A 16505-nucleotide genomic window follows, 5' to 3' on the forward strand; every position below is an offset into this window, starting at 1 on the left:
ATCAGGTGAACAAGGAGGCCATGTCATTAGATTTTCTTCTTTTATACCCTTTCTTGCCAGCCACCCTGTGGAGTACTTGGACGCGTGTGATGGAGCATTGTCCTGCATGAAAATCATGTTTTTCTTGAAGGATGCAGACTTCTTCCTGTACCACTGCTTGAAGAAGGTGTCTTCCAGAAACTGGCAGTAGGACTGGTAGTTGAGCTTGACTCCATCCTCAACCCGAAAAGGCCCCACAGGCTCATCTTTGATGATACCAGCCCAAACCAGTACTCCACCTCCACCTTGCTGGCGTCTGAGTCGGACTGGAGCTCTCTGCCCTTTACCAATCCAGCCACGGGCTCATCCATCTGGCCCATCAAGACTCACTCTCATTTCATCAGTCCATAAAACCTTAGAAAAATCAGTCTTGAGATATTTCTTGGCCCAGTCTTGACGTTTCAGCTTGTGTGTCTTGTTCAGTGGTGGTCGTCTTTCAGCCTTTCTTACCTTGGCCATGTCTGTGAGTATTGCACACCTTGTGCTTTTGGGCACTCCAGTGATGTTGCAGCTCTGAAATATGGCCAAACTGGTGGCAAGTGGCATCTTGGCAGCTGCACGCTTGACTTTTCTCAGTTCATGGGCAGTTATTTTGCGCCTTGGTTTTTCCACACGCTTCTTGCGACCCTGTTGACTATTTTGAATGAAACGCTTGATTGTTCGATGATCACGCTTCAGAAGCTTTGCAATTTTAAGAGTGCTGCATCCCTCTGCAAGATATCTCACTATTTTTGACTTTTCTGAGCCTGTCAAGTCCTTCTTTTGACCCATTTTGCCAAAGGAAAGGAAGTTGCCTAATAATTATGCACACCTAATATAGGGTGTTGATGTCATTAGACCACACCCCTTCTCATTACAGAGATGCACATCACCTAATATGCTTAATTGGTAGTAGGCTTTCGAGCCTATACAGCTTGGAGTAAAACAACATGCAGAAAGAGGATGATGTGGTCAAAATACTCATTTGCCTAATAATTCTGCACGCAGTGTAGGGACGCCTTCTCCAGTCTCCTCCCTGAGACGAGGCATAGGGCTGGCTTCTCCAGTCTCCTCCCTGAGACGAGCAATAGGGCTGGCTTCTCCAGTCTCCTCCCTGAGACGAGCCATAGGGCTTGCTTCTCCAGTCTCTTCCCTGAGACGAGGCATAGGGCTGGCTTCTCCAGTCTCCTCCCTGAGACGAAGCATAGGGCTGGCTTCTCCAGTCTACTCCCTGAGACGAGGCATAGGGCCGGCTTCTCCAGTCTCCTCCCTGAGACGAGGCATAGAGACAGCTTCTCCAGTCTCCTCCCTGAGATGAGCCATAGGGCTGGCTTCTCCAGTCTCCTCCCTGGCAGAAGAAGGGTTCGATGCTGAGGAAAGGCCTGAACTAGCTGCCCCTTTCTCTCAGAAGGCTGGTACCCTGGACAAAGGCTGGAGGTCTGTGGCTCAGTAGTCTACGTGGTTCCTTGGTCACAGGGCTGGTGACTCATGGTCTGTAGCTCAATATCTCAGCGTCTTCTTCTGGTCACTCAGTAGTCTGGCAGAGTCTCCCCTCCAAGCACTGGTCCCTAACTGCAGCACACTAGGGTCTCTGACTGCTCTCCTTATATACCATTTCTAGTTAGACTAGAACCTTCTAGTGGGAGAAGTGGAGTGGAGAAGCTCAGCACAAACAGATACAATGTTACACTTTCCGTCTCTCATAGACTTACATTACAGCTTCTATGATACTCGATGGTAATGACACAACAGATTTTCCAGACAGAAACAAGTTTCCAGACATAACAACAGAGATAAACCAGACATTCAGAAGGTCGGTCTGTCTGGTTTTGCTGGTAAACAATGTCTGGCTTTTTCCCTCCAAACCTGCTCTTCTTTAACCCCGTATGGCAGCTGTGGAAATTACCAGCTTCTCCTTCTTAAAGGGGCAGTTTGTATACAGAGCTGAACCTGGACATAAACCCTTCTTCACCCAGGCAGCCCTCATGAATGGAGCTTCGTAGCATTTCGTGCTCTGCTCCGTGTATCGTGCAGGGCAAGAGCTTTTTTGGTTTACATTTTTACACTGCTCGGCGGAGGTTTCCACCTGGCAGTGTTACATAGAAACCTAGAATGTGTCGGCAGATAAGAACCATTTGGCCCATCTCGTCTGCCCAATATACTGTTCCCGGTGACATCACGTTTTACAGGCTCGAGCATCACTAGAGCCCGCCCATTAGTGCCGTGATGTCACCGGGCTCACTGCTAACATACCCATGGAGGGTCGGGAACATGACCGAATCTGCAGAAAAAGCCCTTGCCCTGCGCGGTTCAATATATCTCAACACATAAAGTGCAGCTACACCGCGTTCTACCGCGTTCTACCGCGTACGTCAGTGCAAGTCAGTGGACGTTAACCCTTTAGAGTGAAATAGGGAGTTAATGACTGTGTAGGGGAAACAGGGGAAAACGTCCAGACTTCAGAGTAGTAGTAGTAGTGGTGGAGATGGTGGGAGTAGTAATGGGAGTATATAGGACCTTTGGGGCCCCGTTTTTTACGAGGGGCCCATTATTGTCAGAGCTTGGGTCTGGTGGGCCAGTCCGAGGATGCGGTCCGGGCCATCCGGAGTTGGGACGGAGGATCGCTGCTCTAGAGGAGCCGGATCATTGGATGCCATTGTACAGACAAGGCTTTCTCTAGCTGCAGGTCTGGCGCAGTGTACATGAGGCACGTCAGCGTCTTTACAACCTGGGGTTGGAGGGGCTTCCAGCTTTCTGCTGTGCCCCCCTGACGGTGGCAGGCTCGGCCCCGGCTGTATGTCTGATCCCCCTGCTCTTCCCTATAGCACCTCCCTGGTATTGGACTGCCCCATGCAGCCAGCCATGTGACAGAGCCAGCAGAGGAGGAGAAGCAGAGACGTGTGGGAGGAAGGATCTCTACAGAGATGTGAGGAAACCGTCCTCCATACTCAGCAGGAGAGCAGCATGCCAGGATCGGACTGATCGCCCACGGCCTGCCGCTCTGCACATCACACCATGCATCCCCAGAGCCATCGCTCCTGTCCCTGTGTGCTGCTGGCAGGTAGGAGATGGTGACGTCATCTGGGGTATAATGGACGGCCTGTCATGTATTATACTGGAGGGGGAGGGGGCACATAGTAATGGGTACAGATGTAGCAGAGCTGTGTGTGTCACTGTGTGCTGCTGGCAGGTAGGAGATGGTGACGTCATCTGGGGTATAATGGACGGCCTGTCATGTATTACACTGGAGGGGGCACATAGCAATGGGTACAGATGTAGCAGAGCTGTGTGTGTCACTGTGTGCTGCTGGCAGGTAGGAGAAGGTGACGTCACAGCGGTGTCATCTGGGGTATAATGGACGGCCTGTCATGTATTATACTGGAGGGGGAGGGGGCACATAGTAATGGGTACAGATGTAGCAGAGCTGTATGTGTCTCTGTGTGCTGCTGGCAGGTAGGAGATGGTGACGTCATCTGGGGTATAATGGACGGCCTGTCATGTATTATACTGGAGGGGGAGGGGGCACATAGTAATGGGTACAGATGTAGCAGAGCTGTGTGTGTCACTGTGTGCTGCTGGCAGGTAGGAGAAGGTGACGTCACAGCGGTGTCATCTGGGGTATAATGGACGGCCTGTCATGTATTATACTGGAGGGGGAGGGGGCACATAGTAATGGGTACAGATGTAGTAGAGCTGTGTGTGTCACTGTGTACTGCTGGCAGGTAGGAGATGGTGACGTCACAGCGGTGTCATCTGGGGTATAATGGACGGCCTGTCATGTATTATACTGGAGGGGGAGGGGGCACATAGTAATGGGTACAGATGTAGCAGAGCTGTGTGTGTCCCTGTGTGCTGCTGGCAGGTAGGAGAAGGTGACGTCACAGCGGTGTCATCTGGGGTATAATGGACGGCCTGTCATGTATTATACTGGAGAGGGAGGGGGCACATAGTAATGGGTACAGATGTAGCAGAGCTGTGTGTGTCACTGTGTGCTGCTGGCAGGTAGGAGATGGTGACGTCACAGCGGTGTCACCTGGGGTATAATGGACGGCCTGTCATGTATTACACTGGAGGGGGCACATAGCAATGGGTACAGATGTAGCAGAGCTGTGTGTGTCACTGTGTGCTGCTGGCAGGTAGGAGATGCTGACGTCACAGCGGTGTCATCTGGGGTATAATGGACGGCCTGTCATGTATTATACTGGAGGGGGAGGGGCACATAGTAATGGGTACAGATGTAGCAGAGCTGTGTGTGTCACTGTGTGCTGCTGGCAGGTAGGAGATGGTGACGTCACAGCGGTGTCATCTGGGGTATAATGGACGGCCTGTCATGTATTACACTGGAGGGGGCACATAGCAATGGGTACAGATGTAGCAGAGCTGTGTGTGTCACTGTGTGCTGCTGGCAGGTAGGAGATGGTGACGTCACAGAGGTGTCATCTGGGGTATAATGGACGGCCTGTCATGTAATATACTGGAGGGGGAGGCGGCACATAGTAATGGGTACAGATGTAGCAGAGCTGTGTGTGTCACTGTGAGCTGCTGGCAGGTAGGAGATGCTGACGTCACAGCGGTGTCATCTGGGGTATAATGGACGGCCTGTCATGTATTACACTGGAGGGGGCACATAGCAATGGGTACAGATGTAGCAGACCTGTGTGTGTCACTGTGTGCTGCTGGCAGGTAGGAGATGGTGACGTCACAGCGGTGTCATCTGGGGTATAATGGACGGCCTGTCATGTATTATACTGGAGGGGGCACATAGTAATGGGTACAGATGTAGCAGTGCTGTGTGTGTCACTGTGTGCTGCTGGCAGGTAGGAGATGCTGACGTCACAGCGGTGTCATCTGGGGTATAATGGACGGCCTGTCATGTATTATACTGGAGGGGGCACATAGTAATGGGTACAGATGTAGCAGGGCTGTGTGTGTCACTGTGTGCTGCTGGCAGGTAGGAGATGGTGACGTCACAGCGATGTCATCTGGGGTATAATGGACGGCCTGTCATGTATTATACTGGAGGGGGAGGGGGCACATAGTAATGGGTACAGATGTAGCAGAGCTGTGTGTGTCACTGTGTGCTGCTGGCAGGTAGGAGATGCTGACGTCACAGCGGTGTCATCTGGGGTATAATGGACGGCCTGTCATGTATTACACTGGAGGGGGCACATAGCAATGGGTACAGATGTAGCAGAGCTGTGTGTGTCACTGTGTGCTGCTGGCAGGTAGGAGATGGTGACGTCACAGCGATGTCATCTGGGGTATAATGGACGGCCTGTCATGTATTATACTGGAGGGGGAGGGGGCACATAGTAATGGGTACAGATGTAGCAGAGCTGTGTGTGTCACTGTGTGCTGCTGGCAGGTAGGAGATGGTGACGTCACAGCGGTGTCATCTGGGGTATAATGGACGGCCTGTCATGTATTATACTGGAGGGGGAGGGGGCACATAGTAATGGGTACAGATGTAGCAGAGCTGTGTGTGTCACTGTGAGCTGCTGGCAGGTAGGAGATGGTGACGTCACAGCGGTGTCATCTGGGGTATAATGGACGGCCTGTCATGTATTATACTGGAGGGGGCACATAGTAATGGGTACAGATGTAGCAGAGCTGTATGTGTCTCTGTGTGCTGCTAGCAGGTAGGAGATGGTGACGTCACAGCCGTGTCATCTGGGGTATAATGGACGGCCTGTCATGTATTATACTGGAGGGGGAGGGGGCACATAGTAATGGGTACAGATGTAGCAGAGCTGTGTGTGTCACTGTGTGCTGCTGGCAGGTAGGAGATGGTGACGTCACAGCGGTGTCATCTGGGGTATAATGGACGGCCTGTCATGTATTATACTGGAGGGGGCACATAGTAATGGGTACAGATGTAGCAGAGCTGTGTGTGTCACTGTGTGCTGCTGGCAGGTAGGAGATGGTGACGTCACAGCCGTGTCATCTGGGGTATAATGGACGGCCTGCCATGTATTATACTGGGGGGGGGGCACATAGTAATGGGTACAGATGTAGCAGAGCTGTGTGTGTCACTGTGTGCTGCTGGCAGGTAGGAGATGGTGACGTCACAGCCGTGTCATCTGGGGTATAATGGACGGCCTGTCATGTATTATACTGGAGGGGGCACATAGTAATGGGTACAGATGTAGCAGAGCTGTGTGTGTCACTGTGTGCTGCTGGCAGGTAGGAGATGGTGACGTCACAGCCGTGTCACCTGGGGTATAATGGACGGCCTGTCATGTATTATACTGGAGGGGGCACATAGCAATGGGTACAGATGTAGCAGAGCTGTGTGTGTCACTGTGTGCTGCTGGCAGGTAGGAGATGGTGACATCACAGCCGTGTCATCTGGGGTATAATGGACGGCCTGTCATGTATTATACTGGAGGGGGAGGGGGCACATAGTAATGTGTACAGATGTAGCAGAGCTGTGTGTGTCACTGTGTGCTGCTGGCAGGTAGGAGATGGTGACGTCACAGCCGTGTCACCTGGGGTATAATGGACGGCCTGTCATGTATTATACTGGGGGGGGGGGGGGGGCACATAGCAATGGGTACAGATGTAGCAGAGCTGTGTGTGTCACTGTGTGCTGCTGGCAGGTAGGAGATGGTGACGTCACAGCGGTGTCATCTGGGGAATAATGGACGGCCTGTCATGTATTACACTGGAGGGGGGGGCACATAGTAATGGGTACAGATGTAGCAGAGCTGTGTGTGTCACTGTGTGCTGCTGGCAGGTAGGAGATGGTGATGTCACAGCCGTGTCATCTGGGGTATAATGGACGGCCTGTCATGTATTATACTGGAGGGGGAGGGGGCACATAGTAATGGGTACAGATGTAGCAGAGCTGTGTGTGTCACTGTGTGCTGCTGGCAGGTAGGAGATGCTGACGTCACAGCGGTGTCATCTGGGGTATAATGGACGGCCTGTCATGTATTATACTGGGGGGGGGGGGGCACATAGTAATGGGTACAGATGTAGCAGAGCTGTGTGTGTCACTGTGTGCTGCTGGCAGGTAGGAGAAGGTGACGTCACAGCAGTATCATCTGGTGTATAATGGACGGCCTGCCATGTATTATACTGGAGGGGGGGGCACATAGTAATGGGTACAGATGTAGCAGAGCTGTATGTGTCCTTGCTGTCTAGGTGTTGCAGTGCCAGTCCTATGTAGAGCCCCTGGAGGGTCGGAGGGCTGTAACACAGAACCACTGGGGCCGCTGTAGTTCTTCTCACTGAGCTACTGCCATTTCTGGACCTCTGCGTTCCGCATCGGGATGGACCGGTTCTGGCTCCTTGATGGTCGTCCCGCCACGGACTGATTAGTTCCACCTTTGGACTGTACAGGTAAAACTCGAAAAATTAGAATATCGTGCAAAAGTCCATTTATTTCTGTAATTCAACTTAAAATTAGAATTTTGTGAAAAGGTTGAAAATTCTAGGCTCAAAGTGTCCGACTCCAGTCATTAACCCAAACCCCCTGAGCAAAGGGACCTGAGATCGAGACTTTGGGGTCTCATAAGCTGAAAGCCGTAATCATCCAAATTATACCAAATAAAGGCCTGAAATATCTCGCTCTACAAGTAACGAGTCTCATGTGTTACTGAAATAAATGAACTTTGAACAATATTCTAACTTCGAGTTTCCTGTATATTTAAGCAGTGCTTGTCTCTAGTCCAGATAATGCTCCTGAGCTTCCTGCACACTGCGGTACTGGTCTGTCACCGGACCTGGACTGTGCCCCAACTACTCCTCTGCCTCACACTACATCTATTACCATTCATCTGTTACCGGACCTGGACTGTGCCCTGACTACTCCTCTGCCTCACACTACATCTATTACCATTCATCTGTTACCGGACCTGGACTGTGCCCTGACTACTCCTCTGCCTCACACTACATCTATTACCATTCATCTGTTACCGGACCTGGACTGTGCCCTGACTACTCCTCTGCCTCACACTACATCTATTACCATTCATCTGTCACCGGACCTGGACTGTGCCCTGACTACTCCTCTGCCTCACACTACATCTATTACCATTCATCTGTCACCGGACCTGGACTGTGCCCTGACTACTCCTCTGCCTCACACTACATCTATTACCATTCATCTGTCACCGGACCTGGACTGTGCCCTGACTACTCCTCTGCCTCACACTACATCTATTACCATTCATCTGTTACCGGACCTGGACTGTTCCCTGACTACTCCTCTGCCTCACACTACATCTATTACCATTCATCTGTTACCGGACCTGGACTGTGCCCTGACTACTCCTCTGCCTCACACTACATCTATTACCATTCATCTGTTACCGGACCTGGACTGTGCCCTGACTACTCCTCTGCCTCACACTACATCTATTACCATTCATCTGTTACCGGACCTGGACTGTTCCCTGACTACTCCTCTGCCTCACACTACATCTATTACTATTCATCTGTTACCGGACCTGGACTGTTCCCTGACTACTCCTCTGCCTCACACTACATCTATTACCATTCATCTGTCACCGGACCTGGACTGTGCCCTGACTACTCCTCTGCCTCACACTACATCTATTACCATTCATCTGTTACCGGACCTGGACTGTGCCCTGACTACTCCTCTGCCTCACACTACATCTATTACCATTCATCTGTTACCGGACCTGGACTGTGCCCTGACTACTCCTCTGCCTCACACTACATCTATTACCATTCATCTGTTACCGTACCTGGACTGTGCCCTGACTACTCCTCTGCCTCACACTACATCTATTACCATTCATCTGTTACCGGACCTGGACTGTGCCCTGACTACTCCTCTGCCTCACACTACATCTATTACCATTCATCTGTTACCGGACCTGGACTGTGCCCTGACTACTCCTCTGCCTCACACTACATCTATTACCATTCATCTGTTACCGGACCTGGACTGTGCCCTGACTACTCCTCTGCCTCACACTACATCTATTACCATTCATCTGTTACCGGACCTGGACTGTGCCCTGACTACTCCTCTGCCTCACACTACATCTATTACCATTTATCTGTTACCGGACCTGGACTGTGCCCTGACTACTCCTCTGCCTCACACTACATCTATTACCATTCATCTGTCACCGGACCTGGACTGTGCCCTGACTACTCCTCTGCCTCACACTACATCTATTACCATTCATCTGTCACCGGACCTGGACTGTGCCCTGACTACTCCTCTGCCTCACACTACATCTATTACCATTCATCTGTCACCGGACCTGGACTGTGCCCTGACTACTCCTCTGCCTCACACTACATCTATTACCATTCATCTGTTACCGGACCTGGACTGTGCCCTGACTACTCCTCTGCCTCACACTACATCTATTACCATTCATCTGTTACCGGACCTGGACTGTGCCCCGACTACTCCTCTGCCTCACACTACATCTATTACCATTCATCTGTTACCGGACCTGGACTGTGCCCTGACTACTCCTCTGCCTCACACTACATCTATTACCATTCATCTGTTACCGGACCTGGACTGTGCCCTGACTACTCCTCTGCCTCACACTACATCTATTACCATTCATCTGTTACCGGACCTGGACTGTGCCCTGACTACTCCTCTGCCTCACACTACATCTATTACCATTCATCTGTCACCGGACCTGGACTGTGCCCTGACTACTCCTCTGCCTCACACTACATCTATTACCATTCATCTGTTACCGGACCTGGACTGTGCCCTGACTACTCCTCTGCCTCACACTACATCTATTACCATTCATCTGTTACCGGACCTGGACTGTGCCCTGACTACTGCTCTGCCTCACACTACATCTATTACCATTCATCTGTTACCGGACCTGGACTGTGCCCTGACTACTCCTCTGCCTCACACTACATCTATTACCATTCATCTGTTACCAGACCTGGACTGTGCCCTGACTACTCCTCTGCCTCACACTACATCTATTACCATTCATCTGTCACCGGACCTGGACTGTGCCCCGACTACTCCTCTGCCTCACACTACATCTATTATCATTCATCTGTTACCGGACCTGGACTGTGCCCTGACTACTCCTCTGCCTCACACTACATCTATTACCATTCATCTGTTACCGGACCTGGACTGTGCCCTGACTACTCCTCTGCCTCACACTACATCTATTACCATTCATCTGTTACCGGACCTGGACTGTGTCCTTACTACTCCTCTGCCCCACACTACATCTATTACCATTCATCTGTTACCGGACCTGGACTGTGCCCTGACTACTCCTCTGCCTCACACTACATCTATTACCATTCATCTGTCACCGGACCTGGACTGTGCCCTGACTACTCCTCTGCCTCACACTACATCTATTACCATTCATCTGTCACCGGACCTGGACTGTGCCCTGACTACTCCTCTGCCTCACACTACATCTATTACCATTCATCTGTTACCGGACCTGGACTGTGCCCTGACTACTCCTCTGCCTCACACTACACCTATTACCATTCATCTGTCACCGGACCTGGACTGTGCCCTGACTACTCCTCTGCCTCACACTACATCTATTACCATTCATCTGTCCCCGGACCTGGACTGTGCCCTGACTACTCCTCTGCCTCACACTACATCTATTACCATTCATCTGTCCCCGGACCTGGACTGTGCCCTGACTACTCCTCTGCCTCACAGTACATCTATTACCATTCATCTGTTACCGGACCTGGACTGTTCCCTGACTACTCCTCTGCCTCACACTACATCTATTATCATTCATCTGTTACCGGACCTGGACTGTTCCCTGACTACTCCTCTGCCTCACACTACATCTATTACCATTCATCTGTTACCGGACCTGGACTGTGCCCTGACTACTCCTCTGCCTCACACTACATCTATTACCATTCATCTGTTACCGGACCTGGACTGTTCCCTGACTACTCCTCTGCCTCACACTACATCTATTACCATTCATCTGTCACCGGACCTGGACTGTGCCCTGACTACTCCTCTGCCTCACACTACATCTATTACCATTCATCTGTCACCGGACCTGGACTGTTCCCTGACTACTCCTCTGCCTCACACTACATCTATTACCATTCATCTGTTACCGGACCTGGACTGTGCCCTGACTACTCCTCTGCCTCACACTACATCTATTACCATTCATCTGTTACCGGACCTGGACTGTGCCCTGACTACTCCTCTGCCTCACACTACATCTATTACCATTCATCTGTCACCGGACCTGGACTGTGCCCTGACTACTCCTCTGCCTCACACTACATCTATTACCATTCATCTGTTACCGGACCTGGACTGTTCCCTGACTACTCCTCTGCCTCACACTACATCTATTACCATTCATCTGTTACCGGACCTGGACTGTTCCCTGACTACTCCTCTGCCTCACACTACATCTATTACCATTCATCTGTCACCGGACCTGGACTGTGCCCTGACTACTCCTCTGCCTCACACTACATCTATTACCATTCATCTGTTACCGGACCTGGACTGTGCCCTGACTACTCCTCTGCCTCACACTACATCTATTACCATTCATCTGTTACCGGACCTGGACTGTGCCCTGACTACTCCTCTGCCTCACACTACATCTATTACCATTCATCTGTTACCGGACCTGGACTGTTCCCTGACTACTCCTCAGCCTCACACTACATCTATTACCATTCATCTGTCACCGGACCTGGACTGTGCCCTGACTACTCCTCTGCCTCACACTACATCTATTACCATTCATCTGTTACCGGACCTGGACTGTTCCCTGACTACTCCTCTGCCTCACACTACATCTATTACCATTCATCTGTCACCGGACCTGGACTGTGCCCTGACTACTCCTCTGCCTCACACTACATCTATTACCATTCATCTGTTACCGGACCTGGACTGTGCCCTGACTACTCCTCTGCCTCACACTACATCTATTACCATTCATCTGTCACCGGACCTGGACTGTGCCCTGACTACTCCTCTGCCTCACACTACATCTATTACCATTCATCTGTTACCGGACCTGGACTGTGCCCTGACTACTCCTCTGCCTCACACTACATCTATTACCATTCATCTGTTACCGGACCTGGACTGTGCCCTGACTACTCCTCTGCCTCACACTACATCTATTACCATTCATCTGTTACCGGACCTGGACTGTGCCCTGACTACTCCTCTGCCTCACACTACATCTATTACCATTCATCTGTTACCGGACCTGGACTGTTCCCTGACTACTCCTCTGCCTCACACTACATCTATTACCATTCATCTGTTACCGGACCTGGACTGTGCCCTGACTACTCCTCTGCCTCACACTACATCTATTACCATTCATCTGTCACCGGACCTGGACTGTGCCCTGACTACTCCTCTGCCTCACACTACATCTATTACCATTCATCTGTTACCGGACCTGGACTGTGCCTGACTACTCCTCTGCCTCACACTACATCTATTACCATTCATCTGTTACCGGACCTGGACTGTGCCCTGACTACTCCTCTGCCTCACACTACATCTATTACCATTCATCTGTTACCGGACCTGGACTGTGCCCTGACTACTCCTCTGCCTCACACTACATCTATTACCATTCATCTGTTACCGGACCTGGACTGTGCCCTGACTACTCCTCTGCCTCACACTACATCTATTACCATTCATCTGTTACCAGACCTGGACTGTTCCCTGACTACTCCTCTGCCTCACACTACATCTATTACCATTCATCTGTTACCGGACCTGGACTGTGCCCTGACTACTCCTCTGCCTCACACTACATCTATTACCATTCATCTGTCACCGGACCTGGACTGTTCCCTGACTACTCCTCTGCCTCACACTACATCTATTACCATTCATCTGTTACCGGACCTGGACTGTGCCCTGACTACTCCTCTGCCTCACACTACATCTATTACTATTCATCTGTTACCGGACCTGGACTGTGCCCTGACTACTCCTCTGCCTCACACTACATCTATTACCATTCATCTGTCACCGGACCTGGACTGTGCCCTGACTACTCCTCTGCCTCACACTACATCTATTACCATTCATCTGTTACCGGACCTGGACTGTTCCCTGACTACTCCTCTGCCTCACACTACATCTATTACCATTCATCTGTTACCGGACCTGGACTGTGTCCTGACTACTCCTCTGCCTCACACTACATCTATTACCATTCATCTGTCACCGGACCTGGACTGTGCCCTGACTACTCCTCTGCCTCACACTACATCTATTACCATTCATCTGTTACCGGACCTGGACTGTTCCCTGACTACTCCTCTGCCTCACACTACATCTATTACCATTCATCTGTTACCGGACCTGGACTGTGCCCTGACTACTCCTCTGCCTCACACTACATCTATTACCATTCATCTGTTACCAGACCTGGACTGTTCCCTGACTACTCCTCTGCCTCACACTACATCTATTACCATTCATCTGTTACCGGACCTGGACTGTGCCCTGACTACTCCTCTGCCTCACACTACATCTATTACCATTCATCTGTCACCGGACCTGGACTGTTCCCTGACTACTCCTCTGCCTCACACTACATCTATTACCATTCATCTGTCACCGGACCTGGACTGTGCCCTGACTACTCCTCTGCCTCACACTACATCTATTACTATTCATCTGTTACCGGACCTGGACTGTGCCCTGACTACTCCTCTGCCTCACACTACATCTATTACCATTCATCTGTTACCGGACCTGGACTGTTCCCTGACTACTCCTCTGCCTCACACTACATCTATTACCATTCATCTGTTACCGGACCTGGACTGTGTCCTGACTACTCCTCTGCCTCACACTACATCTATTACCATTCATCTGTCACCGGACCTGGACTGTGCCCTGACTACTCCTCTGCCTCACACTACATCTATTACCATTCATCTGTTACCGGACCTGGACTGTGCCCTGACTACTCCTCTGCCTCACACTACATCTATTACCATTCATCTGTCACCGGACCTGGACTGTGCCCTGACTACTCCTCTGCCTCACACTACATCTATTACCATTCATCTGTTACCGGACCTGGACTGTGCCCTGACTACTCCTCTGCCTCACACTACATCTATTACCATTCATCTGTTACCGGACCTGGACTGTTCCCTGACTACTCCTCTGCCTCACACTACATCTATTACCATTCATCTGTTACCGGACCTGGACTGTGCCCTGACTACTCCTCTGCCTCACACTACATCTATTACCATTCATCTGTTACCGGACCTGGACTGTGCCCTGACTACTCCTCTGCCTCACACTACATCTATTACCATTCATCTGTCACCGGACCTGGACTGTGCCCTGACTACTCCTCTGCCTCACACTATATCTATTACCATTCATCTGTTACCGGACCTGGACTGTGCCCTGACTACTCCTCTGCCTCACACTACATCTATTACTATTCATCTGTTACCGGACCTGGACTGTGCCCTGACTACTCCTCTGCCTCACACTACATCTATTACCATTCATCTGTCACCGGACCTGGACTGTGCCCTGACTACTCCTCTGCCTCACACTACATCTATTACTATTCATCTGTTACCGGACCTGGACTGTTCCCTGACTACTCCTCTGCCTCACACTACATCTATTGCTGTTACTCTGGTCTATCCTCAGTACTTAGATTCAGTTCTACCGCTGTGTAGTGAATCTTTGTTGAGAATCCTACTCATGGTTCAGTTTTCCAGGGGCCGCGATCTGAGCTCATCGCCCGCAGTGTCATTGACATTCCAGACGATCAATTCTAGCAGAACGCCCCCTGGGGCCTGACAACCAGGAGACTCCATCTGTGACCTATTTATTTGGACTCTGCCCCATGTCTGATATTCACCCACCGCGTTCAGATCCATCCTGTCGTACAGCACATATATACCCACTCATGTGTACATTATACCGTCTTCATCCTCTGTACGGAGCGCTCTGTCTGCCGGGGCGATGACGGACTCCTCACTGTGGTTCTTGGTCACACAGCTCATCAGTCTCACAGGTTCGGTCCCAGACAAGCCTCACCCGTAGACAAGCCTCGCCCGTCTGCCCTCTCACTAATACTAGATGAGGAGTGAGCGGAGACGTTATAGGGTGGGTTCGTAAACTGTTTCGCCATTTCCTTTTTTGTTTTTAATCCCACGGGGAAAAGCGCCAAATTCTATTCAGTGAAAAGGTCTCTAACCGATCACATCAAGGGGATAGGACCAGCGCCGGCTCCAGGTTCATTTGGGCCCTTGGGCGATAAATCCCAGAGGACCCCCTTGAGGCATTTTTGTACATTTACTTGTCCCTTTGTGGCTCTTACACAGTATAATGACCCCAGTGGCCCCAAACACAGTATAATGACCCCACAGCAGCCCTATATTCAGAATAATAACCCTCAGTCGCCCCCATTCAGAGTAATGACCCCCAGTGGCCCCCACACTGGGGGTTATACTGTACTGGGGGTCATTATATTGAATGGGGGCTCTGGTGGTCATCATTCTGACTAGAGGGTCATTGGGGATCATTATACTTAATGGGGGCACTGGGGGTCATTATACTGTGTAATGGGCCCTCACAGTGTAATGACCCCCCCAGTGGCCCCCTCATATACCTATCATTGCTGGAACGCAGGGGAGCCGGCCGTCCTGTCATTCACTAACCGCAGCTCCCCGCGCTCCTTGTCTCCTCCGCGGCAGCAGTCAGACACACGTCATGACGTCACCGCTGGGCCGGGGAGAGAAGGAGCCGTGCAGTGATGGAGCTAGAACTGACTGGGCCCATAGAAAATTTTTGTGCGTCCCCCTCCCCTTCCCAGTGGGTTGACATCACATTTTTCTTATCGGTTTGATGTATACAAATGCTCAGCGCTCCACGTTTTTGTATCCCGCAGAGTCCATTAAAAAAATGCAGACGTTAACGTAAATGTTTTTTCTACAAAGGAACTGTATGGTGAACGGACGCCACTGTGCGGCATCAGTCTGAGGCATCTGGTAATGTATACATTAAATGGATGGTACAAATAGGATGTGAACCCAGCCCTAGTGTCAGAATAAGCCCCAGTACACGGCGGAGCAGCGGAGGCCGCCATGTACTGACAGAGCGCTGCCTGGTCCTGGTGGTCAGGGGTGAGCAATGTGCTTCCCAAGGATCATTATCTACTGGGAAATACAGGGCGCAGTATAATACACTAGGATCTATATAATATCAAGATATTAGCCCTACCCCCGAATAATAATACAATTAGGGGGTCATTTATTATATAGAAATACGTCTATGTTAGGCCTCATGCACACGACAGCATTTTTTCACGGTCCGCAAAACGGGGTTCCGTTGGTCCGTGATCCGTGACCGTTTTTTCGTCCGTGGGTCTTCCTTGATTTTTGGAGGATCCACGGACATGAAAAGTGAAAAAAAAAACTAAGTCAAGTTTGCATTGAAAATGATAGGGAAAACGGACACGGATCACGGATGA

At 50.7% G+C, this 16505-nt stretch overlaps 1 protein-coding gene across 1 annotated transcript in view; it reads left to right on the forward strand.

The window, feature by feature from the left end:
* The first annotated feature begins 2776 nt into the window (after positions 1-2776).
* LOC120986742 (carcinoembryonic antigen-related cell adhesion molecule 2-like) overlaps positions 2777-16505 on the forward strand; it is a 165782-nt gene continuing 152053 nt past the window's right edge. Inside the window, exon 1 of the mRNA XM_040415455.1 lies at positions 2777-3079. Within this exon, the coding sequence (XP_040271389.1) occupies positions 3034-3079 (46 nt within the window). The 5' untranslated portion in view covers positions 2777-3033. The remainder of the gene's footprint in view (positions 3080-16505) is intronic.

The sequence above is a fragment of the Bufo bufo genome, chromosome 1 (assembly GCF_905171765.1).
Source record: "Bufo bufo chromosome 1, aBufBuf1.1, whole genome shotgun sequence".
Lineage (NCBI taxonomy): Eukaryota > Metazoa > Chordata > Amphibia > Anura > Bufonidae > Bufo > Bufo bufo.